The sequence below is a fragment of the Symphalangus syndactylus genome, chromosome 17, assembly GCF_028878055.3.
Source record: "Symphalangus syndactylus isolate Jambi chromosome 17, NHGRI_mSymSyn1-v2.1_pri, whole genome shotgun sequence".
NCBI lineage: Eukaryota > Metazoa > Chordata > Mammalia > Primates > Hylobatidae > Symphalangus > Symphalangus syndactylus.
Window position 1 is genome coordinate 17,347,447 of NC_072439.2, and position 17,925 is coordinate 17,365,371.

Below are 17,925 nucleotides of genomic sequence, written 5' to 3' on the forward strand. Positions count from 1 at the left end.
AAACTCCGTCTCAAAAAAAAAAAAAAAAAAAAAAGAAAACAGAAAAAGAAAAATGTTATCTTTGCTTTTTCCATCTGCCTGTTGTTAAAATCTAACACCTTAGTCCGGGTCATAGGCATTTATTGAGCATCCATGTTTTAGGCCCTTTACTTGTATTGAGTAATGTGATCTTTTCAACAATCCTAGGAGGCAGGGGCAGTATTATCATCTCCATTTTACAAGGAGGAAAAGCAAGCAACGTACCCAAGTTCCCACAGCTAAAACGAGTTCTGTCTGACCTCAGAGCTGTGCCCTGAAATCCCCTGCCCTGCTGAAGAATGGAGAGGACTCCCCCAGCAGCACCTCCACCTATGACCCATGGGAACTGTGGGACTTGGAGCAAAGTTTTCAAGTCTCTGTGCCTTAGTTTCCTCACCTGTAAGTTGGGGGAATGATAGTAACTTCTCTTAAGAGCTGCTGTAGGATTCGAGATCTTGCATGAAAAAGGATAAAACCAATTGATATGGTTTAGCTCTTCGTCCCCACCCAAATCTCATGTCCAGTTATGATCCTCAGTGTAGGAGGAGGGACCTCGTGGGAGGTGATTGGATCATGGGGGCAGTTTCTAATGTTTTAGCACCATCCCCCTAGTGCTGCTTGTTTAAAAGTGTGTAGCACCCCACCTTCCTCTCCTGCTGGCCATGTGAAGACATGCTTGCTTCCCTTTCACCTTCTGCCATGATTGTAAGTTTCCTAAGGTCTCCCCAGAAGCAGAAGCCTGTATAGCCCACAGAATCATGAGCTGATTAAAACTCTTTTCTTTATAAATTGCCCAGTCTCAGGTATGTCTTTATAGCAATGTGAGAATGGACTAATACACTGATGCTCGAGATATAGGAGTGATTATTATTTTGTGGTTATTGTTATTATTCTTTCCTAGACTCTTAATGAAGGGGATTGTACTACTTGGGATAATTCAGTAAAACAGAACAGAGATGCCCAGAGGGACGGAGGACCTGGTCTTGGGGACATTTGAGCCTCCACCACACCCTGAGGCTATGGGATCTGGCTTGACCTAGAAACCTGAGCTGCTTCTCCTTCCCTCCCTCTGCCCCTCCTGCTGGCCTCATTCTGCATCAACTGCACACAATCACAGCTCAGAGCAGCTTGCTCCCATCTTTCCCAAACCCCTGCTACGGGGGCTGTGACTCTTACTCCTTGGGCTCAGGTGAGGAAGGCCATTTTGTCTAGCTGAGGAGGTAGAAGTTCCAAGGCTTGGAGTGGCCAAGCCTGCCAGCTGCCCACCCGGGACCCATTCTCTCTGCCTTTCTTAATACAAGAACCTTGATGTTAATTGGGGCAGCAACATACCCAAGGCAATGACTGCAATTCCCTGCCTCCCTTGCAGCTAGGGTGGCCATGGTACTATGAGCTGGCCAATCAGATCTAAGCAGGGGTTGTTGGATGGGCCTTAGGTAAAGTTCCCTTAAAAGGGGCACAGTCCATAAACTGGCTAGGGGGAACTTTTTGTTTGTTTGTTTCCCTTTGTCCCCTTCTTTCTGCTTCTTGCCTGGAACATGGATGAGGTAGCTGTGACTCCAGCAGCCTTCTTGGGCCATGAGGTAATGGAGAGGATGGAAGCCCCAAGGTAAGGATAATGGAGCAGAAAAATAGAAGGAGCTGTGTCCCTGATGACACTACAGGGCCTCCATTCCAGCTCTGAACAATCTGCTTCCGGAGATTTTTTACGTGTGAGAAAAATAGTCTTCTAGCCATATAAGCTACTCCCTGTATCTATTCTGTCTAATTGTTTATGTTAGTTCCAATATTTCTTACTAGCCACTGAAGATAATTTCTTTTCTTTTCTTTTTTTTTGAGACGGAGTTTCACTCTTGTTACCCAGGCTGGAGTGCAATGGTATGATCTTGGCTCACTGCAACCTCTGCCCCATGGGTTCAAGCAATTCTCCTGCCTCAGCGTCCCAAGTAGCTGGGATTACAGGTGCCCTTTTATCTTATATATTAATCTCCTTGGCTCTTTATTATTTGTGTTCCTTATTTATACTTCTGTTTTTTTTTTCTTGACCACACCACGCCTGGCTAATTTTTGTGTATTTTTAGTAGAGATGGGGCTTCACCATATTGGCCAGGCTGGTCTCGAACTCCTGACCTCAGATGATCAGCCCACCTCGGCCTCCCAAAGTGCTGGGATTACAGGCGTGAGCCACAGTGCCCAGCGTAGCCACTGAAAAGAATTTCTCTCTCTCTTTTTTTTTGGGGGGACCGAGTCTCGCTGTGTCACCCAGGCTGGAGTGCAGTGGTGCAATCTCGGCTCACTGCAAGCTCTGCCTCCAGGTTCACGCCATTCTCTTGCCTCAGCCTCCCGAGTAGCTGGGACTACAGGCACCCGCCACCACGCCCAGCTAATTTTTTGTACTTTTAGCAGAGACTGGGTTTCACTGTGTTAGCCAGGATGATCTCGATCTCCTGACCTCATGATCTGCCCGCCTCAGCCTCCCAAAGTGCTGGGATTACAGGCGTGAGCCACCGTGCCGGGCAAAGAATTTCTAACTGTTATATCTAGACTCTGGCCCCATCTATGTCAAGTTTTTATGTGAACCTGGGTGGATGGGGGTGGGGTGAAGTGAAGGTGGGAATATGGACACTATTTCTTCTTTCTGGGCCAGATAGTGTTGGGGTTAGCAGCATGGGCTCAAGTCCATCCTCACGTCCCAGCTAGAAGCCCCACAATGGAGATCACTAATTTAGATAATAGCTTTCAAACTCCATAGAGCTCCCTCAGGGTCCCCTCAGGTGAGGTGGAGTCAGTGGGCGGAACTTTAGGCTCTCTCCTTCCTCATGGGCTTGAATTGGTCACATGGCTGCTTGTAGCTGCAAGGCAGTTTGGGGAAGTGAGTACCTGACATTTTCAGCTTCCAGAGAGGGAGGCAGTGCGTGTGTCATGGAAGCAGGGAGGGCAGTGGGCTGGGGAGCAACCAACGGATCCCTCTTCAGTCAATGTATATTTATTGAGCAACATGTGCTTCAACCAGACCAGTTTCTCTTTTCTCTCTCTCTCTTTTTAGAGACAAGGTCTTGCTCTGTTGCCCAGGATAGAGTGCAGTAGGGTGATTATAGCTCACTGCAACCTTGGTCTCCTGGGCTCAAGCAATCTTCCTGTCTTAGCCTCCCATGTAGCTGGGACTACAGGCATGCACCACTCTTCCTGGATAATTTTTGAAAAATTTTTGTAGAGATGAGGTCTTGCTGCATTGCTCAGGCTGGTCTGGAACTCCTGGGCTCAAGTGATCTTCCTGGCTCAGCCTCCCAGAGTGTTGGGATTACAGGTGTGAGCACAGCACCCACCCCAGGGCGTTTTATTTTATATATTAATCTCCTTGGCTCTTTATTATTTGTGTTTCTTATTTATACTTCTCTGTTTTTTTTTTCTCTTGATCACACGTGCAAAAAGTCTGTCTATTTCATTGACATTTTCAAAGAATCAGCTTTAGGTTTTATTGGCCATGTTTTGTTTTATATTTCATCTATTTCTGCTTTTACCTTTCTTCATTCCTTAGCTTTTTTCTTTGGTTCATTTTGTGGACTTTTTTTAGTTTCTTGAGTAGAAAGCTTGTTTTATTCATTTTCAAGTCTTTTTCCTTTAGTACTCTCAATGCTTATAAGCTATCATTTTTCTCTTGAAGGATGGCTGTGGCCATATCCCACAGGTTTGATTTATATGTTGCTTTCACTGTCCTTTGATTCTGGTTGATATCTTGTATTTTAGTTGCTTCTGTAGTCCAAGTGTTACTTTTTTTTTTGATGGAGTCTCACTCTGTTGCCCAGGCTGGAGTGCAGTGGCATGATCTTGGCTCACTACAAACTCCGCCTCCCAGATTCAAGCAATTCTCCTGCCTCAGCCTCTTGAGTAGCTGGGATTACAGGCGCACGCCACCACGGCTGGATAATTTTTGTATTTTTAGTAGAGACGGGGTTTCACCATGTTGGTCAGGCTGGTGTTGTACTCCTGACCTCGTGATCTACCTGCCTCGGCCTCCCAAAGTACTGGGATTACAGGGGTGAGCCACTGCGCCCGGCCCCAAGTGTTACCTTTTATTTGTAAAATTTAACATTTTTTATGAGATGTAGTCTCACTCTGTTGCTCAGGCTGGAGTGCAGTGGTGCGATCATGGCTCACTGCAGCCTCAAATTCCTGGGCTCAAGTGATCTATAGGCACGCGCCACCACATCTGGCTAATCCCAGTGTTATTTAAATTTAAGGGTTTTTTTTTTTCCAACTCTGTAGAAATCTTGGGGGAGACGAGTATAGCTACTGAATTGGTATCTATAGTTGGTTTTATTTATTTTTAAAAATAGAGATGGGATTTTGCCATGTTGCCCAGGCTGGTCTCAAATTTCTGGGCTCAGGCGTTTCTCTCACCTTAGCCTCCTAAAGTGTTAGGATTACAGGCATGGGCCACTGTGCTGGGGCTATATTTGTTGCATTGCTATTTTAAATATTAATAATAAATTGACCTGCCATGTAAACTTGCATTTGAAGGAAGGGCTCTGAGGCTTTTAAAAATGGTTTGGAAAAGTCTGGTCTACCTCAAATCCACATCTTTTTACTGATGGGCAAACTGAGGCTCTAGTGAATCCGTGGCAAATGCAGGATTATGATCCAGATTTTGTAACTCTCATTCTGGAGGTCTTTCACCACCCATCACCCCAACTCAACACAATCATCCCCAAAAGGGCCTTTCTTGTCCCTGCCCAAACCTGTCTTTCTATTCTAAGCCTGGACTCGGCCATCACCACTCCTGACCAAGCTAAGAGCCTCTTTCCAGTGGGGCATTGCGGCTGGGTGGGGCCTGTGGCTCCCACTAATGAGAAGACTGAGAAAACACACTCATTCTGGCCCTCACTTCCCAGCTCTCCACTCCTGGCCTCTACCTCTGCCCCGCTCGCATTCATCCATCCACAGGGCCTTTCCTGTGGCTACAGAAGGATGGAGATATTGTCAGGGTTGGGCAGGTGATTGAGAGACATGTGGGGAATCCCAGGACAAAGCTGTGTCTTTGATTAAATGGGTGAGGACTACCAGAAGGTGATGGAAGACTTCTTGCGAAATATGGTCATTTCCTGAGCACAAGCAGTCCTGTTTCGGGGCCCAGGTGACAAAATGAGGTGCAGTGTAGGGGAGAGCCATGTCCCACAGAATGCTGGTGCTCCAAGAGGGGCAGTCCTTGGCCAGCTGGGGAGCGGGACTCTCACATATAACCTGGAGCACTGCGGGAGGAGCACAAGGCCCTGGCATCCAGCAGGGGGGTGTGGAGCACGGTGATCTGGGCCCATCCTCCTGCACGTGCACACCCAGACTGAGAAAAGTCTTGCGCAGGAAAGGAAATGAGTGTGGCCACCAGGAAACGGCGGGGCTAGCGGTGGTGGAAGGAGAGGCTGACACACGTGTGCATTAACCAGGACGTTTATGGCGTCAGTGGCTCCCCAACAGCTCAGCGAGGGAGTGGGGCCCTGTGGCTCTAGCTCTAGGGTGGAGGCAGGAGAACAGCAGGACCACAGCCTGGCATCCTCGCTGGGGGGGCAGCGGTTCCCACTCAGAGGGCGAGGACCAGAGGATGGTGCGAAGAGCTCTTCTTTGTGGGCGTCTCCAGGGTCACGCTGTTACCCCAAGGCTGTGGGGGCATATGGGGCGAGGGGGCGAAGGAGGCTGTCAGAGAGTTGGAGGACCAGGTCCCCAGTGCCCCCACCCCTTCTGCTTCCCTGCCCGCCCCGGGCCACCCAGTGGCCCAATCCACCCCACGCTCATCCTGTGCCAGGTTCAGGTTCAGGAAGGTAGCGTTGGTCCTTGTGCGAGGGAGGGAGGTTGACTGTGAGAAGAGATAATGGGTGAAAAGGAATCCCAAGGCTTTGTCGGGGTGGCCTGCTGCCACCGAACAGCATTCTCCCCTAACACTGACCCAGAAAACCAGGGTTTGATCAGTGAATGGATGAAAGTGGGTGACTGGCAGTGGTTGAGTCCTTGATCCTGGAAATTTCCAGTGATAGGGGAGGCACCATCCCAGACTCAGGGACATGGCTTCTGAGAGTGCTCTGTCTGCTGGGGGAGGCAAGATTCCAGACTTGGGGAATGATCTCATCCCCAGTGTCTGAGAGCTAATGGGGAAAACCTGGCCCTGCTCTAGGGACATGGACTCATAGACCTCTGGGGATGCTCAGTCAGATGGAGGAGACATGGACCCTGACTCTGGGAGCTCCCAGTCTGATGGAGGAGACATGGTCCCTGACACTGGGAGCTCCCAGTCTGATGGAGGAGACATAGTCCCTGACTCTGGGAGCTCCCAGTCTGATGGAGGAGACATGGTCCCTGACTCTGGGAGCTCCCAGTCTGATGGAGGAGACATGGTCCCTGACTCTGGGAGCTCCCAGTCTGATGGAGGAGACATGGTCCCTGCCTCTGGGAGCTCCCAGTCTGATGGAGGAGACATGGTCCCTGCCTCTGGGAGCTCCCAGTCTGATGGAGGAGACATGGACCATGCCTCTGGGAGCTCCCAGTCTGATGGAGGAGACATAGTCCCTGACTCTGGGAGCTCCCAGTCTGATGGAGGAGACATGGTCCCTGCCTCTGGGAGCTCCCAGTCTGATGGAGGAGACATGGACCATGCCTCTGGGGGCTCCCAGTCTGATGGAGGAGACATAGTCCCTGACTCTGGGAGCTCCCAGTCTGATGGAGGAGACATGGTCCCTGCCTCTGGGAGCTCCCAGTCTGATGGAGGAGACATAGTCCCTGACTCTGGGAGCTCCCAGTCTGATGGAGGAGACATGGTCCCTGCCTCTGGGAGCTCCCAGTCTGATGGAGGAGACATGGTCCCTGACTCTGGGAGCTCCCAGTCTGATGGGGGAGACATGGTCCCTGCCTCTGGGAGCTCCCAGTCTGATGGAGGAGACATGGACCCTGACTCTGGGAGCTCCCAGTCTGATGGGGGAGACATGGTCCCTGCTTCTGGGAGCTCTCAATCTGATGGAGGAGACATGGACCCTCACTCCTGGAGTTCCCAGTCTGATGAGGGAGACATAGTTCCTGACACTGGGAGCTCCCAGTCTGATGGAGGAAACATGGTCTATAACTCTGGGAGCTCCCAGTCTGATGGAGAAGACATGGATCCTGACTCTGGAAGCTCTCAGTCTGATGGAGGATACATGGATCTTGACTCTGGGAGCTCCTAGTCTGATGGAAGAGACATAGTTTCTGACTCTAGAAGCTCCCAGTTGATGGGGAGACATGGTTCCCAACATCTGAGAGCTCCCAGTCTGAGGGAGGTGACATGGTCTTCAACACTTGGGAATACCCAATCCAATGGGGAAGACATTGTTCCTGACTTCTAAGAGCTCTCCCAGTCTGATGGGGAGACATGGTCCCCAACATCTGGGAACTTCCATTCTGTGAGGAGACACAACTTCCACACCTAGAGGCCTCCATCCTAATGGAGCAATCATCCTTATTTCAGTTTGAGAGAGAAACTCCACCATCTGATGATAGAAACTTTGCCTTCACAATAATAGAAAGGAGGAGACATGATCCCCATTGCATAGGATCTCCCAGTCTGAATAGGGAGGCCTGATTCATCCTTACTCTATGCCTGCAGTCTGATAGGAGAGGTAAACTCCCATCATTAACCCATTACCCCAATATGGACCCTATGTTTTAGGGTCCACCTGTCTGCAGGAAAAAGGATGCTCCACCATCAGACTATGCCTTTTCTTTTAAAACCTTCAGTCTGCTGTACCTCTTATTTGAGAGAGAAGGCATGGGGGTCCCCTGTAGCAACCCTCAGTCTGATGGAGGAGGCCTGTCTACCCACAGTGTAGGTCATTAGTTTGATAGAAGAGGCAGAACCCTATTTGGGGACCCCCAAGTTAGATGGAGGAGACAAGGCTGCTTCCTTCACCCTGATGGGGGAGGGGTATCCATCTTTGGTCTATGTCCCCCAGCCTGATGGAGGAAGCAAAGGCTCCTTTTGGGAGCCCTTGTCTAAAAAGGGGCACGCCTTGCCCCTTCCCACACACTCACGGGCCACCTGCAGCTCCACTTCCAGTGTCTCAGTCTTGCCCTGCAGTGTGACGGTCTTGAGTGTGTAGCGGCCGGTGTCTGTGAGGTTCAGCTTCTGCACCAACAGCGAGCAGTTGGGGAAGCCCACCTCCCGGCCTGTGTGCGCAGGGCCTGCAATCCAGGTTCCTGACGGCAGCTGGCTGAGCAGCCGGTTGGGCTCGGAGGCAGGCCCGCGGTACCAGGCGTAGACCAGCAGGTCCTTGGGGTAGCCCTGCACGGTCAGCGTCACGTCCTGGCCCTCCATTGGCTTGGTGGGCATGGGCACAATCATCATGGCAACTGCTGCAGCTGGGGAGAGAGCCAGGGGGCTGGGTCAGCTTGGTCTGCATCTGGCATGGTGTCCCCCTCCCATCCCTTGCTGGCCTCCCCCCAGCTGGCTGGCGCTCCCCATGTAGGGTGCTGGGAAGGAGACTGAGGAAGGAGGTGACTTGTGTGGTGGTGGAGGTGGATTCTGGGTCCGAATAGTGTCTGCTGGGGTCTGTGTCTCCCCTATCAGACTACAAATTCCCAGCCGTTGAGAGGTATCTCTCCCACCAAACTGGAAGACCCTGGAGGGCTGGGTCATGTCTCCTCCATCAGATTGGAAATTCCCAAAATATAGGGGCCATGTCTCCCCTATCAGAGTGGAAATCCCAGAAAATGGGGACCGTGTCTTCCCCATGAGATGGTTGGGACTTGTGTCCGTCAGACCGAGAGACCCCAGAATGTGTAAACCATAGCTCCTCCATCAGATTGAAAGATTCTTGAGGGTGAGAGCATGTCTCCTCCATCAGATTGAAAATTCCTGCAAGGTGGCTGCCCTGTTTCCTCCATCAGATTGAAAAATTCTAAATTGTTGCTGAGTTTTTCCAATCAAGCTGGGGACCCTAGAAGTTAGAGGGAAATGTCTATTCCATCAGACTGGAAATTCCTAGAAATTGGGGACCAGTACTCCTCCATCAGATTAGGAGTACCCCAAAGGTGGATACCCCATCAGACTAGGAATGCTCAAAAAACAGAGCCATGTCTCCTGGAGACCAAGTCTCCCCATCAGAAGGAAAATTCTCCCCAAGTGCAGACTGTGACTCCTCCATCTGACTAGGAGCTCACTGAGGGTGGGTTGTCATATCTCCCTCATTACTGATTGGAAGCTCAAGGAGGATGAGGCCTTGCCTCGTCTCTTTGAGCAGCAATTCCTTGAATAAGGGAGCCATGTTTCCCTGTCCCAGGACCATCTCTCCAAGGACAGAGGCCGTGTCTCCTCCATCGGATTAGTCTCCCAAGGTGGAGGGAGGGTGGCGTCTCCGTTTCTTCTGTCTCTCTCCCAGCACCTGCCACAGAGTTGCTGACAGTACTAGAAGCCCTTGGGGGCACTGTATCCACTCCCTGCACATACCTGCATACCTTGGACACCCCCCTTCTTGGCCTGCACATGCAGGGCTTGGGGTAGCGCCTGAGGTCATCTGGTCCATCCCCCTGTCTCCTGTCAAGACCAGCTGCCAAAGCCCCAGGTGAGTGGAGCAGGAGGCACACTTACCTCTGGGGATGCCATTTCTGCTTTGGGCGAAAATCCACCCCTTGGATGAGACCCAGCCTGTTAGTGGGAGGGAGGGAATGACCATTCCCCACTGTTCCCCAGGGATGATGGACACTTGGGAAAGAACCGAGGTGGAATTAATGAAGCCTTAATGTTCAAAGCCACCATCCCCGGAAGATGAGAAAATGTCACCCGAGGATCCCAATGGCTCTGAAATGCCAGCTGCCTGCACTGCCCCAGCCCTCAGGTCATTTTAGGACAGAAACAAGATGACGATGCCTCCCCAGCTGTTTCTCCATTTGCCAGCAATTGGCTGTGATTCTCCAATTGTGTGTGTGTGTGTGTACGTATGCCTGTCATCTGGGTCAGATAACTGGGTAGTCTAGTTGGCTACACAGAATTTCAGCTGTCTGTGTGGCGGGGTGTGGGGCAGGGGGTGGTGGGTCAAGTCCCTAAGCAGCTGGTGACTGAATTTAGAACAGTGGCACCCACCTGAAGTGACATCTGAGTGATTTTCCACTCTGTCAACCCACAATGGTTTGACATTTGTTCTCTAGGTGAACAGGACATGGGCTGTCTCTCTTTAGACCCAGATACAAAGGGATCCACTTGATATGCCACTTTGTCACAGCTCATGAATGAACTGTGAATCTACCATGTTCCAATTCTCTGTTGGGCAAATGGTGGCTTAACCTTCACAGCCTGATGAGGCCTCCATGGGGATTGGGGGGTGGTCAGGCTGGGGGTGACTCACCAGAGAGCTTGACCACGACGGAGGCAGATCCAGATAGCAGGGTCTTGGTGTTCTTCGCAATACATGTGTACGTCCCCTCCTGGGCAGCTGTCATGCTGCTGATGTTGAGGTGGTCTTGGCCGTTCTTTAGGGCCTGCCCGTTGAAGGTCCACACATACTCGGGCTCTGGGCAGGACCTGGACACGCACCACAGGGTGAGGGACGTGTTGAAGTCAACTTTGATGGTGCAGCCTGTGCGGGTGGTGGAATCCTGGAGGATGGCCACACGTTCTGGGCCAACTGTGGGGGCAGGAGGGAGATAGATGGGGCAGTAGAGGGAAGGAGGAGTGGAGGTTGGTACCCCTGGTTTTCTCTCCACCAGGCTAGGTCCCTGGGAATATCTTGGCCTAGTGGAGGGGAAAAAAAGCTCTGGCCTTAACTCTAACTTGTTCTAGGATCTTGAGAATCACTCCCTCTCAGAGGATCTCAGCTTTCTCTTCTGTAAAAAGAATGTGTTGGGCCAGGTAACATTTCAAGGTATTTTTGAAATCTATGGCTCCATTAACAAATAAAAAAAGCCTAAATGATTTTTTTTTAACAAAGCCATTCTAAGAGTGTAGAATTCTAGGGCTTCAAGAATTGGTGCTTCTAGGTTCTAAGGTTCTAAGCTTCTAGAAATCTATGTTTCTAAGATTCTAGGCTCTAAGATTTCACTATTAGATTCTAAGATTCTAAGAATCTCTGCATCTAGAGGTTCTAAGATTCTCAGAGTCTGGAAATCAGTGCTTCTGAAGTCTAGAATTCTGTAGTTGTAGGATTCTAGGATTCTAGGCACTAAGTTTTTCTACATCATGGGTCCTCATGTACCTCGGTGATTTATTTTCCCAGGATTCCACACTGCACATCTGCTGCTCCTGGGAATGACTGCATGCTTTGGTTATGTTGTTAAATTTTGTGTCCCCTCCCATTACACTATTCCCTCCCCTGCTCCCTTTTCAAACCAATTGGCCCTGTTTCCTTTCTCTGTAGATATTGCTCCTAACTGAAGGGTTATTTAATAGCAAAGGTGGTCTGTAGAAGTCCTTTAGGATATGGGGCAAGTGTATTTTTTTTTGTTTTTTGTTGTTTTGTTTTTTGTTTTTTTTTTTTTGAGACAGCATCTTGCTCTGTCGCCCAGGCTGGAGTGCAGTGGTGCAATCATAGCTCACTGCACCTGCAACCTCGGCCACCAGGGCTCAAGGAATCCTCCCATCTCAGCCTCCTGAGTGGCTGGGACTACAGGCATGTGCCACCATGCCTGGCTAATTTTTATGTTTTTGGTAGAGACAGGGTCTTGCTATGTTGCCCAGGCTGGTCTCAAACTTCTGGGTTCAGGTGATCCTCCTGTCTAGGCCTCCCAGAGTGCTGGGATTACAGGCGTGAGCCACTGCACCTGGCCAGGGCAAGTGCACTTTAAGAGGGGCCCCTGGTCCCCAACCCCAGCTTGCCAGCTGACTCGCTGTGTGCCCTTGGGTCCCCTCTCCTGGCCTCAGTTTCCCCATCCATGAGGTTTGGACACTGGGTATCTCTGGTGGGGCCAGGAGGACTCACAGTACACCGTTAGGTTGATGGGCTCGCTGCGGCTGACACTGACCGGGTTCCACACCTCACACTGATAAGCGCCGGCCTCCTCCCGGCGAATGCCATGCCTGGCCAGCACCCGGCCGTCAGGGGACAGGCCCAGGCGGAGAGCGACGGGCAGGGCCCCACCATTGAAGAACCAGCGGACCTCGGCCGTGGGGCTGGGGCTGCTGCACATGAGGCGCAGGGTGTCTCGACGCTCCACCAGCGCTGTGCTGTTGGCCAAGACTGTGGGCTGGGCCAGGATCTCTGTGGGGGTGAGAGACAGAGGGGGAGGGGGCCGGGCACCGCCTGCTCCGAGGGCCTTCCCTTCCTCCGACAAGGGGCATGGCCGGATTGTGGCTGTGCCCCTACACCGTCAGCCGGAGGGACAAAGAATGGGTTTAGGAGGCAGGTCTAATCCTGGAGGCCATCCTGAAGGAGGTGAGCATTTTGAGGTTATTTTAGAAACTTTTTCCCTGACAGTTTCCCTGATGATTTGTTGGATTTTTTTTTTTTTTTTTTAAATAAGGATTGAGAAGGAGATGGGAAGGCCCAGCTGGGGCAGAGGTGGGTGCTGGGGGGTGTCTCACCATGGACCTGCACGTGTCCGTAGCCCACCTCGGTCTGCAACTGCCTGTCGAAGGTCTGCAGGATGTAGGTGCCTGAGTGCCGGGGCAGGATGCCCTGGATGTCCAGGCTGCCATCGGGGCGCACAGCCTCCCGCCCCGTGTGGGCCGGGCCAGGAGTCTCATCGCCTGTGCTCACGATGTAGCTGGCCACCAGGTACGACACGCTGAGTGTGGGCCCCGCATACCAGTTGTAGGCGAGCAGTTCCCCCGAAAGCCCGTGGACGACCAACGTGACGTTGTCCCCTTGGCTCGGCTGGGCAGGCTCCAGGGTGATAGAGATCTCGGCCCCCACATTCAGGAATGTGGCTGAGGAAGAGGAGTCAGAGGGGTTGGATGAGGCAGGTTTGATCAATCGCCCCATTTGACAGAAGAAGAGACTCAGGCTCGGGGCACGTCCTGAGCCCAATGTCCTCTGTGTAAATGAGGACAGGCAAAAGCAGGATTTGAACCTGCAACTCTCTGACTCTCAACATCTTAGCCACCTAATCTTTCTGGGAGTTTATCTGCGTGGCTTTGAGTACACTGTCTTTCTCTGTGTTTCTGTTCATCCAACTCTCACATGGGGATGACAGGTCTACCTGCCTCGTAAGGCTGTAAGGATTCTGTACACATAACACGCTTAGAATGCCTGGTACACAGTAGGTGCCCAATACATGTTAGTCAGATGCAGGAGCTCAGTCCCAGGGAGGGACTCAGTCCGAGGGAGGGAGGCATGTGTTGTGAGGATTGGGTTGGATGGACCGTGCCAAGGATCTAGCATCACATCTTGCATACAGCAAGTGCAAAGCAAGTGCTCAGCCCACAGGACCTGCGGCTTTAAGCTGGACCCAAAGGGTTTTCCCATCGTGACAGTCGCCAAACTAAGTCTCATGAGATCCGGCTGCATATCCAGCCCAGCTAATTTTATGGCACCACGTAGGACCTCAGGGCCTGCCCCTGGGTCCTGACTCCCAGGCTGGGGCTCTGCCTCTGCCTCTCCAAGCTCGCCTACAGCGGAAAGTAGGGGTAAGATGAACACATTCCACCCCTTTCCTTCTCAACCAAGCACATCAGCCCCAAGCCCGATGATCTGGTTGGGGCTGCTGGGGTTTGAATGACATGTGGTTTGAATGCCTGGAACGGGCGGCTGTGACAGTGCTCACATAAAAAGGACTTACATGCCTGACCAGCTTTCTGGTACTTTCCAGGCTGTTAGAGTGTGGCTAGGAGTGAGGGGCTCTGGGTCTAGCCCTCAGTCCTGCCACTTTCTGGCTGTGTGACAGCGGCCAGTGATTTCACCTTTCTGAGCCTCGTTTTCTCCCTATGAAGTGGGGTTTCATGTGTGGGCCTCCCTCATAGGTGGTTTGGTTTTTTTTTTTTTTGAGATGGAGTCTTGCTTTGTTGCCCAGGCTGGAGTGCAGTGGTGCAATCTTGGCACACTGTGACCTCCACCTCCTGGGTTCAAGTGATTCTCCTGCCTCAGCCTCCCGAGCAGCTGGGACTACAGGCATGTGCCACCACACCTGGCTAATTTTTTGTATTTTAGTAGAGATGGGGTTTTACTATGTTAACCAGGCTGGTCTTGAACTCCTGACCTCAGGTGATCTGCCCGCCTCGGCCTCCCGAAGTGCTGGCATTACTGGTGTGAGCCACCTTGCCTGGCTCCTCATAGGTGGTTTTAAACACATGAGAAACTCTCAGAACAGCTCCGGGCACACAGCATATATGGTGCTGTTTATAATGACCTTTACATGATCCTGTCAGTGAGGCCCAATTCATAGGTAGGTACACAAAGGCTGAGAAGGGAAAAGCAACTGCCCCAAGCCACATCTTCCGGGAGAAACAGCTGCTGGGAAGAGTTTAGCCTTGTCAAGACTTCCATAGCTGATAAAACAGAAACTCGCAGGAATGAAGGAGCAACAGCGGCTCGTGCCCTGGGCTTAGAAATCTCCAAAGCCCACCCTGAAAACCTCTCTGGGTGGCTGTCCCCAGCCTGCCCAATGCAGATGCCTCTTGGAGGGGTAAACTGTGCCGGTGTGAAGCAGGGCTGCCCTCCCTCCCTAGCACGCTGGACTTCTGCTCATACCTTCCCTCTCTCAGACTGGGGGTCCCCTCCCCTCCCTGGGGTCCTCGGGGGGCTGAGGTGCTGGGGGGTGCCATTCTCGCTCACCACTGAGGAGCAGCCAGCTGTACCCAGTCAGCGCCATCTTTCACCCCAAACCGAGTCTTGGAGATGGTGGCGTTGAAGTCCCAGCGCTCGGACTCCCTTCCTGGTTGGGGCTCGGCTCCGTCTGCCGCAGGACCTGGGAGGGTTTGGTGATTTGGAGCCAGGGGAGATCACCTGAATTTGGAGGGATCGAGTCACCAAGGATCTGGGGCCCGGTTTGGGTACCAGGGTGGGTGTGGCGGGCAGCGGCCAGAGGCCGTGACCTGGGCAGGCCTCCTGGGGCAGCCGCCTAACCCTCTTTGTGCTGAGGGCCTGGATTTGGTACCGGGAGAGGAACCAGGTCGCCGAGGAGAAGAGAGGAAAGGTAGGGGAAGATTTTTGGGTAGTTCTTACCAACCACCCAGGCCCATGGCCTCCTCAGAGAGCTTGGGAGTCACCAAGGAATAAAATTAGTGAAAGGTGACTGCACCTTTCCCAGCCCCACCCAGTGCAGGGGACCTACAGGTGTTGTCTCAGTGGATGGCAAAACAACCCTGTAAAATGGGCACCTTTAGGACCCCCCTTTGCAGCTGGAGATGTGCCAGGTGGGGACTCCCACTTGTCTAGGTTCCTGCAGGGAGAGGGGATTTGAGCCCTGCTCTGTGTGCAAACCCAGACAGAAGGGCAGGAAGCTGTATGGCCACATGCTTTCTTTGGGGCTCTCCTTGTTGGCTTCTTGCAAAGTGCTCAGAAATTCACATTCTCTTTCTCCCACTTAGGAGGCCTTGTTTTCCCCTCTCTGTCAAATGGGCGTATTTGGAGGCTTTGGGGCCAAGGAGAGCTGAGTTTTGACACCAGCTCTGCACTTACCCAAAGTGGGGCTGGGGATAGTCCCTTATTGAGTCTCCATTTATTATTCTGAAAAATAGAGACGATGGCTGGGTGCGGTGGCTCATGCCTGTCATCCCAGCACTTCGGGAGGCCAAGGCAGGTGGATCATTTGAGGTCAGGAGTTCGAGATCAGCCTGGCCAACATGGTGAAACCCCATCTCTACTAAAAATAATAATAATAAAAATAGCCAGGCATGGTGGCAGGTGCCTGTAGTCCCAGCACTTTGGGAGGCTGAGACGGGCAGATCACCTGAGGTGAGGAGTTCGCAACCAGCCTGACCAACATGGAGAAACCCCGTCTCTATTAAAAATATAAAAGTTAGCTGGGTGTGGTGGCTCACGCCTGTAATCCCAGCACTTTGGGAGGCCAAGGCAGGCAGATCACGAGGTCAGGGGTTCGAGACCAGCCTGGCCAATATGGTGAAACCTCGTATGTACTAAAAATATAAAAAATTAGCTGGATGTGGTGGTGTGCACCTGTAGTCCCAGCTACTCGAGAGGCTGAGGCAGGAGAATCTCTTGGACCTCGGAGGCGGAGGTTGCAGCGAGCTGAGATCACACCACTGCACTCCAGCCTGGGTGACAGAGTGAGACTCCATCTCAAAAAACAAAAGCAAAAACAAAAAATAAAAGTTAGCCAGTCATGGTGGCACATGCCTGTAATCCCAGCTACTAGGGAGGCTGAGGTAGGAGAATCGTTTGAATCCAGGAGGTGGAGGTTGCAGTGAGCTGAGATCCTGCCACTGCACTCCAGCCCGGGTGACAGAGCAAGACTCCATTTCAAAAACAAACAAAAAAATTGAGATGATATGGACCCTACTTCAGGGTTGTTGACAGCAGTTGATGAGATGCTACAAGTCAGGGATTTAAGCCAGGGCCTGGTGGACGAGGGTCTGATTGGTATGACTGTTATTAAAAGTATAGGCTCTGGCCGGGGGTGGTGGCTCATGGCCGGACATAGTGGCTCATGCCTATAGTCCTAGCACTTTGGGAGGCCGAGGTGGGTGGATCACCTGAGGTCAGGAGTTCAAGACCAGCCTGGCCAACATGGTGAAACTTTGTCTCTACTAAAAATACAAAAATTAGCTGGATGTGGTCGCAGGTGCCTGTAATCCCAGCTACTTGGGAGGCTGAAGCAGGAGAATTGCTTGAACCCTGGGCAAAAGAGTGAAACTCCATCTCAAAAAAAAAAGTATAGGCTCTGGACATAGTTCCACTGTTTCCTACCTCCAGGACCCTGGGCAATTGATGGAATCTGCCAAGCCTCAGCTTCCTTATTTGTAAAATAGGGAAAACAATAGTACTCACATCACAGGGCTGTTGAAAGGATGAAGTAGACACACGTGTGAAGTACAGTACTTACCATGACTGGCACAGAGTAAATGCTCAGTAAATCACTCATTCATTTATTGGAGAAATATTGAATGAGCACCTATTGTTTGCCAGGTGCTGTTCTAGGCGCTGAGGATGCAGCTGTGCACAAGACAGATGAAATTCCTGCCCTCGGGGGGCCGACATTTGCGGAGTAAATAAAGGAAAGGTAAATATCTTCCACATCAGATTGAAAAATAAAGTCAGAAAGCGGATTTGCCTTTTTTTTTTTTTTTTTTTTTTTGAGACGGAGTCTCGCTCTGTCGCCCAGGCTGGAGTGCAGTGGTGCAATCTCGGCTCACTGCAAGCTCCGCCTCCTGGGTTCACACCATTCTCCTGCCTCAGCCTCTCCAAGTAGCTGGGACTACAGGCACCCGCCACCACGCCTGGCTAATTTTTTGTATTTTTTAGTAGAGACGGGGTTTCACCGTGGTCTCGATCTCCTGACCTCGTGATCCGCCCGCCTCGGCCTCCCAAAGTGCTGGGATTACAAGCGTGAGCCACCGCGCCCGGCCGGGATTTGCCATTTTATTTTTTGTAGAGATGGGATCTTGCTATGTTGCTCTGGCTGGTATCAAACTCTTGGCCTCAAGTGATCTTCCCACCTTGGCGTCCCAAAGTGTTGGGATTATAGGTGTGAGCCACTGCCCCTGGCCTGGTTTGCTACTTTAAATTGGGGTGGAGGGAGGGTACCAGGGAAGGTGTCTCTGAGATGATGCTGGGCGGGAGCCAAGGGGGTTGTGGTGCCAGAGCTGCTGATAGCTGTGTTCTTAACACCCACGTCGTGATGGCTTCTGAGTCCTGGTTCCTCTGAGGCCTCTGCAGCCTGCTTCCGGGCAGGGGGCCACACCTGTGCTCACCTGTCCTGGTTTGCCTCCAGCACTGTGTCCTGGGCTGCCCTCGTGGGGCAGGGCTCTGACAAGGGGGAGGAGGCCCTAAGGAGGTGCGGGTG

The 17,925-nt window shown here is 51.8% G+C and overlaps 1 protein-coding gene across 1 annotated transcript; it reads right to left on the bottom strand.

Annotated features, from left to right (window-relative positions):
- Positions 1-5,447: 5,447 nt before the first annotated feature.
- On the bottom strand, positions 5,448-17,075 carry CEACAM16 (CEA cell adhesion molecule 16, tectorial membrane component). The gene is made up of 7 exons (XM_055247376.1): positions 16,966-17,075; positions 14,736-14,868; positions 12,548-12,892; positions 11,946-12,224; positions 10,377-10,655; positions 8,068-8,394; positions 5,448-5,671 (listed from the first exon to the last, which is right to left on the bottom strand). The coding sequence occupies exons 2-7, from the start codon at positions 14,770-14,772 to the stop codon at positions 5,661-5,663; spliced, it is 1,278 nt and encodes a 425-aa protein (XP_055103351.1). The 5' UTR covers positions 14,773-14,868; positions 16,966-17,075; the 3' UTR covers positions 5,448-5,660.
- Positions 17,076-17,925: the final 850 nt, after the last annotated feature.